This window comes from Strongyloides ratti (assembly GCF_001040885.1).
Source record: "Strongyloides ratti genome assembly S_ratti_ED321, chromosome : 2".
Taxonomy (NCBI): Eukaryota; Metazoa; Nematoda; class Chromadorea; order Rhabditida; family Strongyloididae; genus Strongyloides; species Strongyloides ratti.
The window spans coordinates 2,076,779-2,090,371 of NC_037308.1; the positions used below are offsets into that span (position 1 = coordinate 2,076,779).

Genomic DNA, 13,593 nt, shown 5'->3' on the forward strand with positions numbered 1-13,593 from the left:
ACAACCTATATATTAACAGATTGATAAAAAACATAACATAACAAATATAGTTTCTAATAAATTATATATATATAAATATAATTATATCATAAATTTTAATAGTACATTATAATTTAATATAAAAATCATGACAAGTTGAATTATTATAAATCAAAAATTTTATTTCAAAATATACCATGTCAACTATTGTTATTAAGCTATTATATTTGTTAGTGTAATGTTTCAAAAACAATCGATGTCTTGTGTACAAATCATTCTTTACTTTTTAAACAACTCTCGCTATTTTAAAAATATATATATTACTTTTTTTTTATTTTTTCACATAATATTTGTATGCCTTCTTTTATCAATTGGTGTACGTGCCATTTTAAAAAATAAACTTATGTTAAGGACTTTCCAATATATTTAAAGATAAGCTAGTTAGTTTAGTTTTTCCTCTTCTACTATTCTAACAACAATTTTTTTTAAATTTTTTACTTATCAATATTTTATTTGTATATACATACACACATATAAATAGAAATTTTTATATATAATATGTTTTAAAATTTTAATGTTTTCAGATATATTTTGTTTATAACATATATATTTTGGCATATTACTTTTCTAGTCTAACCATGGCATCTTCTTTACGTAGTGATGAAGCCTTCAAAAATTTAGGGAAACTTTATGAAGGAAAAAAAATGACACTTGATATGGTCAAACTTTTTCAAAATGATCCTAGTAGATTCAATAAATTTTCACGTACCTTAACAACACCAGATGGAGCATTTTTAGTTGATTTTTCAAAGAATCTTATTGATGAAGAAATTTTTCAAGGTCTTATAAATTTAGCAAAATCAAGAGGTGTTCCTGAGATGAGAGATGCAATGTTTAGGGGTGAAAAAATAAATTTTACTGAAAATAGAGCTGTCTATCATATTGGTCTTAGAAATGTAGAAAATAATTCACCACATATTGATGGGCAAGATATCAACAAAGATGTTAGTGATGTTCTTAGACATATGAAACAATTTTGTTCTGATATCATTTCTGGTACATGGACTGGATATTCAGGAAAAAAGATAACTGATGTTGTAAATATTGGTATTGGTGGTTCTGATTTAGGTCCTCTTATGGTAACAGAAGCTTTGAAACATTATCAAGTTGGTCCTAATGTTCATTTTGTTTCTAATATTGATGGTACACATTTGGCTGAAGTTTTAAAAAAAGTTAACGTTGAGACAACTCTTTTTATTATTGCTTCAAAAACATTTACAACTCAAGAAACTATTACTAATGCTGAGTCAGCTAAAGAATGGTTTTTATCTAAGGCTGGAAATCCATCTTATGTTGCCAAACACTTTGTAGCATTATCTACAAATGCTCCTAAAGTTAAAGAATTTGGTATTGATGAAAGTAATATGTTTGCTTTTTGGGACTGGGTTGGTGGAAGATATTCTTTATGGTCAGCCATTGGTCTATCAATTGCTGTTTTCATTGGTTATGATAATTTTGAAAAACTTCTTGAAGGAGGACATTTTATGGATAAACATTTTAAGGAAACTCCCTTAGAAAATAATATCCCCGTAATTTTAGCTGTTCTTGGTGTATGGTATATTAACTTTTTTGGTTGTGAAACTCATGCTCTTCTTCCATATGATCAATATTTACATCGTTTTGCAGCCTACTTCCAACAAGGAGATATGGAAAGTAATGGAAAATATATTACTAGAAATGGACATAAAGTTGATTACAATACTGGACCAATAGTTTGGGGTGAACCTGGTACTAATGGACAACATGCTTTTTATCAATTGATTCACCAAGGAACTAGAATTATTCCAGCTGATTTTATAGCTCCAATAAATACTTTAAATCCTATTAGAGATGGTCTTCATCATAAGATTCTCTTGGCTAATTTCTTAGCTCAAACTGAAGCTTTAATGAAAGGAAAAACAGATAAAGAAGCTTTAGTAGAATTACAGGCTTCTGGAATGTCTGAGGAAAGCATTCAAAAAATTCTTCCACATAAAGTTTTTACTGGAAATAGACCGACAAATTCTATACTTCTTCAAAAAATAACACCATTTACACTTGGAGCTTTAATTGCTGCTTATGAACATAAAATCTTCGTTCAAGGTGTCATTTGGAATATCAATTCATATGATCAATGGGGCGTTGAATTAGGAAAACAATTAGCTAAAGTTATTCTTAAAGAATTAAATGAAACTGGAGATGTTTCAAATCACGATTCTAGTACAAATAATTTAATTAATTTTGTTAAGAAAAATTTTAGTACTATTTAATTTTGATAGGATCAATTTTTCTGAATAAAAATATCTAAATAAATTATTGTTTATTTTTAAAATCTTTTTAAAAAACAAAAAACTTTAAATTACAATAACTTCAATCATTTAGACATTTTTTATTTAGAACTTATTTATAAGCCTGAAAAATGTTATTGACAACCTGATTAAGAATGGCATTTAAAAAAAATAACAATGTTTCTTAATAAATTTTTAAATTATATTATTTATATCTAAATTTTTATTTAAATTGATATAAAATTAGTTGTTATAATTTCTATAAAAAATTGTAAATATCTGTTAATCAATTTAATTATTAATATATTTTTATATATACAAACGAAAACTATGGATACTCAAAAATTTTCTTTTTCTTTGTTGTAGAAACACAGTATGAATCATCAACTCCTAATATTAAATCGTTATCATCATTGCTTTTACGTTTTCTTTTGAATGCTGTCCATTTCTCGAGAATTTTTATAAGATACTTTAATTTTTCATCCACAACTTCATCCCATCCGCATGATTCTAGTATTTTTAATTTATATGTTTTTAATTCTTGTGTTCCATCAATTAATGAAATTGCTTTCATATGTGGACAAACTATAACTTTGAAATGATCCTATAATAATTGATAATTAAATAAATATAATTTAACAATCATACCTTCAAAAAGTTAACTTGTAAAGTTCCATTAGAAAAAAACATAGCTATAGCTGTATCATTCTTTTCCCATTTTATAATAATAGGTAATCTAGATATACCGTTATCATCTCTATAAGTATCAATTATTGTTTTACTTAATTTATTTTCCATATAAGTTTTGTAAATTTTAAGTATCTTCATTTTCTTTGCTAATCTTTCAGGACAATCAGATATCATATAATGTTCTTCATTATCATAAATATCTATGTATTGAAGTTTCTTCATATCACCATCACTAACAAGATGTGTCTTATCATTAAACAGTATTCCGATACTTCCGTCACATAATTCATAACCAAATCCATACTTGTATGATAAGTCCATCCATTTGGTACAATAATATACTGGTGAACTTCGTGGATGTAATGCTTCATCCATATAGAATGATGATATAAGTTTATGTTTAGTTGAATATAATCTACGAAGTTGGTTAAGAAGAAAACTAGCCTCATCCAAGTATTTTGTTATTCTTCGTCTTTGATCAATATTCTCCTTTTCAATTGGTTGTACAATATGATGCCTTTCATAATTATTTTTATTACAATTTTTATCAATTACTTCTTTTGGAAATCTTGGTCGCATAACCAAACATGATAAGGGTAAATATTCAGGAATGTACCCCTCCGTTAGAAAACTACAATTTAAAATTTCTTTAATTTTTGGTCTTTTTAAGGGATTATGTGACAACATCTCTTTGATCAATTTTCTTGCTTGAATGTTAAACTCTTCAGGAAAAAAATAACTGTTAGTATTTATCTTTTCAAATATATCATTTTTTGTTTGTGCTTCAAAAGGTGGTTTTCCAACAAGTAATGCATATAGAATACATCCAAATGCCCAAATATCAACCTCAAAAGAATGTCCTATTCTATTCAATATCTCAGGAGCTATATAATTAGGTGTCCCACATACAGACATTCTTAATTCTCTGGGATCATTAAGTCTTGCAGTTAATCCAAAATCACCAATTTTAACTTCCATATCTTTATTTAAAAATATATTGTTTAATTTTAAATCTCTATGAATTATATGACGATCATGGAGATAATCAATTCCTTCAGCAATATTTTTACAAAAATATTTTGCTTCAGGTATTGTTACAGTTTTCCTTCTTTCTTGTAATTCTAATAATGTATTATTTCTACATAACTCAAGAACTAGATAAAAGTTAGATAAATCTTTGAAACTATGATACATTTGAACAATATTTTTATGATTAAGTTGTCCATGAATGCCAACTTCTTGAATCATCTTCAAAAAAAATATTTGAAAAAATGTTTTAACTAAACTTACCTTATCCATTTGTTTTTTATTTTTTAAAAGATTTCTATCTACAACCTTTATAGCATATTTATAATCTGTTCCAATTTGGGTAACCTGATAACAATTGGCAAAACCACCTCTTCCAAGAAATTTACCTCGAACATAAGCACAATTATGTACACAATCTCTAATAACGGGTGGCATAAAACGAATAGAGGTCTTATTTCTTTCATTCATTGATAAAAAAAAAATGTTAATTAATAAATTCTAATCTTTTATATACAATATATACTTTTGTATAGTAAATTCTGAGTTAATCAAAATGTATTGTTAAAATTATTTTATATATTATATATATATATTTTCTAATATCATCAAATAGACGTCATCAAAATTCAACTGAAAAAGTAAACAACGTTAAACTAATTAGATATATTAATTTTCTTAATGATTTGATTGTATTTTGATACACTATTATATTAATTAACAGTAGTACTTTAGATAAAATTTAATTTATATTTTCAAAAATTTTTGTACAATAATTTGATTTTTTTTTTTCTTCTAGTAACTTAATATTTATCTTAATATAAAAATCTATTAAACAATAAAAAAAAGTGTTTTTTTTTAATTTCTTATTTTGTTTTTTTTTCTTTTTGTATTTATTACAATATTCATATTTATAAAATTAATATAAACATTTATATTATTCTAAATAAAGTTAAAATTGAATCCTTAAAAATAAATATTTAAATTTTGGAAAGTTGTTTATTTCTTAAAAAGAATAGTTACGTGTGGATGTCATTTCATGATTATTGAATTGTTATCAAATGATTATAATTTAATGCCACAAATTAGTTTCTACAATACTTTTATTTGAAATTTTATATTATCTGTGATTAAAGATTATTTATATTAATTTATATTTTTGTAAAACATTTAGTTGAAAAAATTAAAATGGCTGGATATGCATTAAAAAGATTGATGTCAGAATTTAGGCAATTAACAATGGATCCACCAGAAGGTATAGTAGCTGGTCCAGTAAGTGAAGATAACTTTTTTGAATGGGATTGTTATATAACAGGACCAGAAGATAGTTGTTTTGCCAATGGTGTTTTTCCAGCAAAGATAACTTTTCCTGCTGATTATCCTTTATCTCCACCTCAAATGCAATTTACCTGTGACATTTTTCATCCAAATATTTATCCTGATGGAAAAGTTTGTATTTCAATACTTCATGCACCAGGTGATGATCCATTAGGATATGAAAGTAGTACTGAACGATGGTCACCAGTTCAATCTGTTGAAAAAATTCTTTTATCAGTTGTTAGTATGCTTGCTGAACCTAATGATGAGTCTCCAGCTAATGTTAATGCTGCAAAGATATGGAGACTGGAAAGAGATGAATTTGTTCGTATTGCTGATAAATTAGTTAGGAAAACTTTAGGTCTTCCTGTTACACAAGATAATTAGAAATAAATTACATATGTATGTAAATAATTTTATTAATTTTGTAAAAAATATTTTAGTCATAACGGTATTACAAACAAAATTTGTTTTTATAAAAAATATAGTTAATCATTAATTTTTTTTTATAAAAATTATGTGACTATTCTTTGCTACCATTTTCTTTAGTAGCTTCATTAATTAAATTTTCAATTCTGTAATGTTGAGCAATCATATTATCACTGATAGCCTCAGCTGTTACTAAAGATGATCGCCTTCTTAGTAATTTACTATATCCATCAACATATTTTAAAGCTCGAACAACAATGAATATTGTATATATCAATGCAACTGTTATAAATATAAACAAAAATACAAATCCAACAAATCTTACGGCAATAAATTGTTTATTGTTTTTATAGATATTTTTATTATTATAATAATCATTTTTCATTGCATAATCCATTTCATCATCATCAAAGTTTTCATTTGTTAGAAGTGTTATACTAACACCAAAAATTTGTACAAAAATTATTAGTAATATCCGTGCAAGGATTGTTGGATATAAAAGTGGTGGAATAATTTTTCTTATACCAATTATAAGTAATATAGATGATATAGTAAAAAAGCCTAGTACAAATAAAAAAGAATAATTAAGTATAATATCTTGTGTACTCATTTGTTGTGATGAAATAGTATATGATAATGTAATGACAAATGTTGATAAAAATATAATAATTTCTATAGAAGCTAAAATTTGAAGACCTTGTGGTAAAAGGCAACAGCAACATTTCCATTTATCAGCAGTAGGTGAGAAATCCATTTTTTTTTGTTTAGAATTATAATATTATTTTTTTTTCTTAATTTTTATTTATGACTTAAAAAAATATTATATTTATGAAAAATATTTTATAATAAATATAAGATAAAAAAATAATGAAAGTTGTAATAAAAAAAATATAAAATATGTATAAGATAGTATGTTCAAATGTAAATTATTTATAATAAAGGTGTTTTTCAAGAAAAATGTTAAGTAATTGTTAAATAAAGTTAATATCTTAGAATGATAGATATATATGTATTCTTTAGATTGATATATATATATGTTTTTATTTTAATAAAAGAAAAATAACCTTTTTTTTATTTAATTAAATTATAAATAAATATATTTAAAGTATTTCCTTTTTATTATTACGTGTATAATTATAATTATAAAAAAAAATATATTGCTTAGAATTAAATATAAATTTACTAAGTGTTTGGTCATTTAAAATGATAATTGGCTTGACATTAAAGTGTAATAATAGGAGGAGGTATTTTATATATTAAGATTTGTAGAAATTTTAACACATAAAGATGTATCAATATTAAAAACAATTTCATTTGTTCTTATTCGAAAACAAAAGCCCCTGGTATGTTAATATGTCATCATTATCCTCTTCTAGATGTAAATGTGGGAGATGTGAAATTTATAATATTTATTATTGAAGTAGCAATTATTTGTTGATCAGGTTTCCTTTTTGTTATTTTTCAATATATATATATATATATATATATAATAATCTTGGGTTTTATTACTACTTTTGTCAAAGTTGTTTATTGAAATAAATTTTAACATTTCATTTATCCCATGTGTGTAATGTGATGAAGTTTAGCACAAAAAAAAATGAAGTTTTATCTTCAACCAATTTATTCATTTGACAGATGTATTAATTTAAATAAATAAAGTATTTATACTTTATTACTTAATATTTGTGTAACAATACTAAACAGACAAGTCATTTCTGTAAAAAAATTATGTTATTGATAGTAGAAAATATCTCTACATTTTAAATTATTATAAATATAAAAAAGTATTTTTTTTTTGACAACAAAAATTACAATGTATTAATGTAATGTTCAAGAAAAAATCTAAATAAATACATAATTTCATACGTGATATTTTAGAAGTACAGATCAAGTGCATGGCTTCGTTTCCCATCTCGATTCTCTGCATCTCTATCTTTCTGTAGTTGGAGATATATTTCTTTGTTGGTCTATTTATTTTTTTCTCAAAGTATTTTTTTATATTATATTAGTTATTAAATATGGTAAAAAAAAATGCTGATGGAAGTTCAAAATTAAGTGCAAAAGCCAGGAAAGCTGAACGAGATCGAGAAGAAAAAGCTAGAACCGCTAAGGCTATTGAGGACGCCTCTTGGGAGGAGAGAGACAAAAAAGTTTTACAGAAACTAAAACGAAAGGTTTGCTTTTTATAATTTATTTACAATGATTTAATATATATTTTATTTATTTAAAGGAAGAAGATGAAAGAAGGAAACAAGAAGCTGAGGAAAGGAGAAAAGAATTAAAAGCTGCTTATGAAAAAGAAATGGAAAGTATAGCGGGAAAAACACAAACGTCTCAAAAAAAAGTTACCCATCACCAATTGCTTCTTGAAAAACAACGTCTTGAGGAAGCTTTAAAACAGAAGGAAGAAGAGAAAGCAAAAGCACGCGTCAATATAACAATACAAACAAATGAGATTGAAGAAAACTTGAATAGATTTACCTTAGACGATTCTTGGGCAACCAGTACTGATCAAGCATTAAACGTTTTAAGTGGATCTTCAACACCTACCGGTGGTAAAATGGGTTCAAGAACAACATACACTGAATTTGAAAGTAGACGTCTTCCAGAATTAAAAGCAGCCAAACCTAAAATGACATTATCACAATTGAAAAATGCTGTTAGGAAAGAATGGATGCGTTCACCAGAAAATCCATACAATGCCAATTCTACAAATAAAACAATTATTTCATAAAATATTATAATTAAAAATATACAAAAGATATTTATATTAAAAAAAAAGTAAATGTATTTTATAAAAAATATAATAATTATTTTTATTATGTAAGAAAAAAGTAAATAAATGACTACAAAACTCTCAAAGGGAATTTACACATCATGATAAAACATTTTTCCATTAATCTATTTCATATTTCATTAAATTTGATGGGATAACCTTTATTGTGTTTTCATTAAAGTGTCAACAATTTATAATACTTTATTTAAAAAATATTTTTCTTCATTCTGTTTATGATAAATTTATTTAAAAAAGAATATCTATTATCTATATAATGGTTACAATTGTTTCATTTTATAATATTTCACAAAATAAATCTAAATTATCTTATGATGATAATTTAACTCCAAAAGAAATTATTGAAGATCTTAATAAAGGACAATTATTACCCCAAATAAGTAATGGTAGAAAACACGGTAAGTCATAAAATTTCTAATAAATATCATATGGCATCTGGTTTTTGTTATTATTATTTTTTAGTTCTCTCATTTCAAAACAAAACAATCGATGATGAAATGAAAATTAAAGATTTTTTCTTGTCATTACAAGACAGTGAAGGAAGACAATTGTTTCCTAATGGTAAATTTCCTCCTGTAATTTTATCTATAGATAATTCAACAACTCCACAAAAACATTTAATGGAAGGTTTAGTTACACAAGAAAGAATTAAAAAATTATATGAATCATTAGATAGAAGTTTTAAGGATAAATATTTTGAATTTGAAAATATATGGAAATCTGAGGCTACCAGAAAACAATTGTATGATAAATATCCTGAAATTAAAGAAGATCCTGAATTTACTAATATTCTTTCAAATCATCAAATGACTCTTAATATTTTATCAAAAGATTGTACAGAATATTTTGCTAAGTACCCATTTATGTATACATTTTTATTGGATATCAGTGATAAAATTCAGGCGACAACATCTCTATCTTTCAGAGATCGAATTATGAAACAATGTTTAGAGGAATTTAATACAAAACCAGAATTTACAACTCTTCGTTCTAATCCTGGTTTTATGAATCATTTAAAGATGATGAAAGAAACAATGGATATTATGAATAGAAAATCTGAAGAAGATGATTATATGGCACAGATGAATATGTTATTGAGACAAATAGCCAATGAGTCAAATTTAGTTCTTCCAGTTAATAATTCTAGATCAAGTTCTAATACAAACTATTCTGAAACATACTCACGTTCACAGAATGCTTCTAATGGTAGTGTTAATGGTCAACAACAACCTAGTGGAGAAAACAGTAGTGTAGAGCAACAAATTAATTACCGTGAATTGTATGCAGAACAGTTAGGACAAATGATTGAGTTTGGTTTTAATGACGAGAATGAAAATATTGCTGCTCTCCAAATGGCTAGTGGTAATTTTGAGGAGGCATTATCTATAATAATTGCCTTACGTGAGGATCAAATGGATGGATAAAAGAAGATGGTGCTCAAAGTTGTAGATAAGTGGAAAAGATTTTAAAATATTATTTTTTTTTTGATTGATACTTGTAGTATGATAATTTAATCTTGTAAGAATACAATTTTTTTGAGGAAAAAATATGATATAATATTTTTTAAATATATTTAAATATAAAATATTTAAAATAATTAATGATTGATTTTTTATATCTAAAAAAATATTAACATACCAATTAAACATTAAAGTAAGAAAATTTACATGATAATAAATTGTTTATTTATTGTTTGCAGAATTTTAATAAACTTTAAAAAGTATAGTTTAAAATTTACATAAAAAATATCACATATATATAATATGTTTAAAATAATTTTACGCTTAACAAAAAAAAATATCTAAATACACGTAAAACAAATTAAAAAAGCAAATTATTATATATAATTAAAAAAAGATAACACGTTTGATATTAAATAAAAAGGTTAACCGTAACATATAGAAAAATTCAAAGGACAGAAATTAAAAACAAGAATAAACAAAACTATTAAAAAATAGATAATAATTATTCTTGAGATCCATAACGGTTTTTATAATAATGAAGACATTTATATAAATCTACCATACAACTTTTGATAAAATCTTCATCTTGTAAATTATTTTTGTTACATTTTAAATATTCTTTCTTGAAAATTAAAAATGATTTAATAAATTTTATCTCTTTATCAATATCTTCTTCTTTAGCATTTTTTAAACGAGCATCGATAACTTTCAAGATAGCATCGTCTGATATGGAAAAAAGTTGATCATATATTTGTGTCATTATATTTTTACTATCAGATAAAGAATATTTTGTGGATTTGGTTTTATTATTTAACTTTGGTAAAGTTAAATTTGACGTTTTTGTTAATGATAAACATTCAATAACTATATTTTGTAGTGAACCTGATAATAATTCATTAAATCTTTTATTTAATATTGTTAATTCCTTGTTTGGAGCTTTTATTTTAGATATAAAAGTATCAAATGATTTTGTTAGATCAAGATTTGGATCACATAATATTTCTTTATCAATTAATTGATCTAGTATATTTTTTGAAAATGGAATTACATTACAATTTATATTATTATATTTTATTTTATCTACCCATTCTTTATAAGCATTATCCATTAATTTTTTTTGAGCTGTAAATGCTTTTTTATGAGATTCCTGAATTATATTATTTTTTTTTGATAGATCTGATAGACTTTCAAATTCCTTTTTAAATACATGATAAATTGAATAACTTTTACTTTTCTCTGTTTCAGAATTTGAATGAAGTGGACAATGTGTGGTAGATAAATTTTTATATCCATCATCAGGAAAAATATTAAAAGTAGCACCATATTTTAAACCACACATAGGATGATATTTAATATTACATTTATCTGCTTCACATTGAATAGTAAATCCAATACAACTTAAAATAGGATTTTCACAAAATATACACCTTGATCTTTTTTTCATAGAAGCAACTTTTGTTGAATAGTATGGTCCTTCTAGATTATCAACTAATTCTTCATAAATATCATTATTATACAATGCACAAAATCCATGAATCCATCCATTTTCTGTTTGTTTCATTGGTCCATGATTTTCATGGCATCCTATACAACTTGATGACTTTGAATTTGAAAGACATTCATTACAAAACCATGGTGAAATGATTCTTTTATTGTTTGGTTGAAAAGTATTTTTAACATAATAACAATGTTCGTGAACTTTAATTTTGCAAGTAATACATTGAAGAAGTTGATCTTCACTATAATCATCTTTCATACAAAATCCACAAAAATTTTTAAAATCTATCTTACAAATATTATATGGTTGAAAACGTCTTGAAGTAGCTGGTTGGTTATTACAATTTGTATCATCTACATCACTATTTTCTTCTTCATCAAATGATTTATTGCCTTCTTCAGTATAATCATCATCATCACTATCTTCAAAATCATCATCATCAGTTTTAAAATTTCCATTTAATAAAACTTTTGTTTCCATAGCTTTAATTGCACTTTTTCTTTTTGGTCTTGTAAAATTTTTAACAACTGATTCAGGTGTACTTTCATGACTTGATGAAGATTCTGACATTGATTTGAGAGATGATGTAAAATCTTCGTTATCATTTTCACTACTTTCGTCTTCATCATTTATTGACTGAATTATTAATCCATTAGTTTCAGATTTATTCTGTTTATTTGTTTTTCTTTTCTTTTTCGGAATTGTATAATTAAGAGAAAAATCTTTTTCATTTTTATTACAATTAGCATCACTTTCACAAGTAAAAGATAAAGCCTTTTTGTCAATTACTGTAGTCTTCTTTCTTCTACCAGAAACATCATCTAAAAAATATAATTTTATTTACAAATAAATTTAATTTTTTTACCTGATTTTCTTCTTTTTTTTCTTTCATTAAAAGTAACAGAGACAGTATTATTTTTTTTATCATTAATTTGTTCAAAATTATCTAATTTTATCACATCATCACCATTTATAAGTTCATTCCAATCATAACCACAAGTATGAACTTGCCTAACAAAAACAACAATTTTTTCATCATCTTTTTTTGAAAGAATTCTTAATTTAGCTGAGCATTGATTATCTTTACATTTATAATATTTATATCCACCACCACTACTGTATATTGAATGTTGATGACCTACCATTGATAACAATTCATTAAACTTTTCCTTCTTATAAATAGCATATGTATTCCAATGCCAGTCTTTTAATTGCATGTTTAATAAACCATTATTACCTTTTTTATTATTTTTTGAACTACCGCTTTTATCATTAGACATAATTTTGTCTTTATATGAAAAAAAAATAATACTTCCTTATATAATAACTACAAAAGAATTAAAATAAAAATAAGTAATATTTATAATATATATAATAACAAAATAATTATATAAATATATATTTACTAGTAAAAATATAAAAAAAATATATGATAAACATTTTTGTGTATAAAAAAAAAGTAATTTATAAATTAATATATAAGAAAATAAATTATAATTGAAAAAAAAAAATAATAATTTAAGTAATAAGGAAAAGAATATTAAATTAAAAATACATACATATATATTATAATAAACGCACACATAAACAGAGAAAGTACATAAGAAACTATTAAATGAATAATACATAAATTATATATTAACTCTTATAATCAAAGCACATTTTTACTCATATTTGAAGGTACATATAATAAACATTCTTCCAAAAGAAGGAACTTTATCTCGTTTACAGTAAATATTAGTCAATTGAATATTAATAATAATAATATAAAATACAAAAATTGAATATTTTATAGATGTATGTATTTATGTTACTGTACATCTTATATCTTTTTTTTTTTCATTGATAATAACATAATCTATTGGAAGAAATTTGATATTATAGAAAAAAATTTTTATTTATAAAACAAAATTATTCATTTTAAATATAAATACCAAATTATGTATATTTTAAGAAAAAGAAAAAATTAAGTCAAATAAAGGCGTGGAAATTCAATAAACAATAATTTTATATATATATAAATATTTTCATAAACGTAATAATTTGATAAAATATATGTATATAGATTTG

At 23.9% G+C, this 13,593-nt stretch overlaps 7 protein-coding genes across 7 annotated transcripts; 4 read left to right on the plus strand and 3 right to left on the minus strand.

Annotated features, from left to right (window-relative positions):
• Positions 1–617: 617 nt before the first annotated feature.
• Positions 618–2,288, plus strand: SRAE_2000064600 (Glucose-6-phosphate isomerase; the record flags this gene model as incomplete). The annotated part of the gene is made up of 1 exon (XM_024651501.1): positions 618–2,288. One exon carries the CDS (start codon positions 618–620, stop codon positions 2,286–2,288), a length of 1,671 nt encoding a protein of 556 aa, XP_024505172.1.
• Positions 2,289–2,634: 346 nt separating this feature from the next.
• Positions 2,635–4,493, minus strand: SRAE_2000064700 (Serine/threonine-protein kinase polo; the record flags this gene model as incomplete). Its single annotated transcript, XM_024651502.1, has 3 exons — positions 2,635–2,910; positions 2,955–4,244; positions 4,287–4,493. 3 exons carry the CDS (start codon positions 4,491–4,493, stop codon positions 2,635–2,637), a joined length of 1,773 nt encoding a protein of 590 aa, XP_024505173.1.
• Positions 4,494–5,210: 717 nt separating this feature from the next.
• SRAE_2000064800 (Ubiquitin-conjugating enzyme E2 G2) lies at positions 5,211–5,831 on the plus strand (the record flags this gene model as incomplete). Its single annotated transcript, XM_024651503.1, has 3 exons — positions 5,211–5,663; positions 5,701–5,741; positions 5,783–5,831. 3 exons carry the CDS (start codon positions 5,211–5,213, stop codon positions 5,829–5,831), a joined length of 543 nt encoding a protein of 180 aa, XP_024505174.1.
• Positions 5,832–5,862: 31 nt separating this feature from the next.
• Positions 5,863–6,522, minus strand: SRAE_2000064900 (Hypothetical protein; the record flags this gene model as incomplete). Its single annotated transcript, XM_024651504.1, has 1 exon — positions 5,863–6,522. One exon carries the CDS (start codon positions 6,520–6,522, stop codon positions 5,863–5,865), a length of 660 nt encoding a protein of 219 aa, XP_024505175.1.
• Positions 6,523–7,786: 1,264 nt separating this feature from the next.
• SRAE_2000065000 (Protein of unknown function DUF1014 family-containing protein) lies at positions 7,787–8,502 on the plus strand (the record flags this gene model as incomplete). Its single annotated transcript, XM_024651505.1, has 2 exons — positions 7,787–7,942; positions 7,999–8,502. The coding sequence occupies 2 exons, from the start codon at positions 7,787–7,789 to the stop codon at positions 8,500–8,502; spliced, it is 660 nt and encodes a 219-aa protein (XP_024505176.1).
• Positions 8,503–8,818: 316 nt separating this feature from the next.
• Positions 8,819–9,986, plus strand: SRAE_2000065100 (Ubiquitin-associated domain/translation elongation factor EF-Ts, N-terminal and UBA-like domain and Ubiquitin-associated/translation elongation factor EF1B, N-terminal, eukaryote domain-containing protein; the record flags this gene model as incomplete). Its single annotated transcript, XM_024651506.1, has 2 exons — positions 8,819–8,960; positions 9,025–9,986. 2 exons carry the CDS (start codon positions 8,819–8,821, stop codon positions 9,984–9,986), a joined length of 1,104 nt encoding a protein of 367 aa, XP_024505177.1.
• A 541-nt stretch (positions 9,987–10,527) lies between these two features.
• On the minus strand, positions 10,528–12,803 carry SRAE_2000065200 (PHD finger protein 14; the record flags this gene model as incomplete). The annotated part of the gene is made up of 2 exons (XM_024651508.1): positions 10,528–12,344; positions 12,389–12,803. 2 exons carry the CDS (start codon positions 12,801–12,803, stop codon positions 10,528–10,530), a joined length of 2,232 nt encoding a protein of 743 aa, XP_024505178.1.
• Positions 12,804–13,593: the final 790 nt, after the last annotated feature.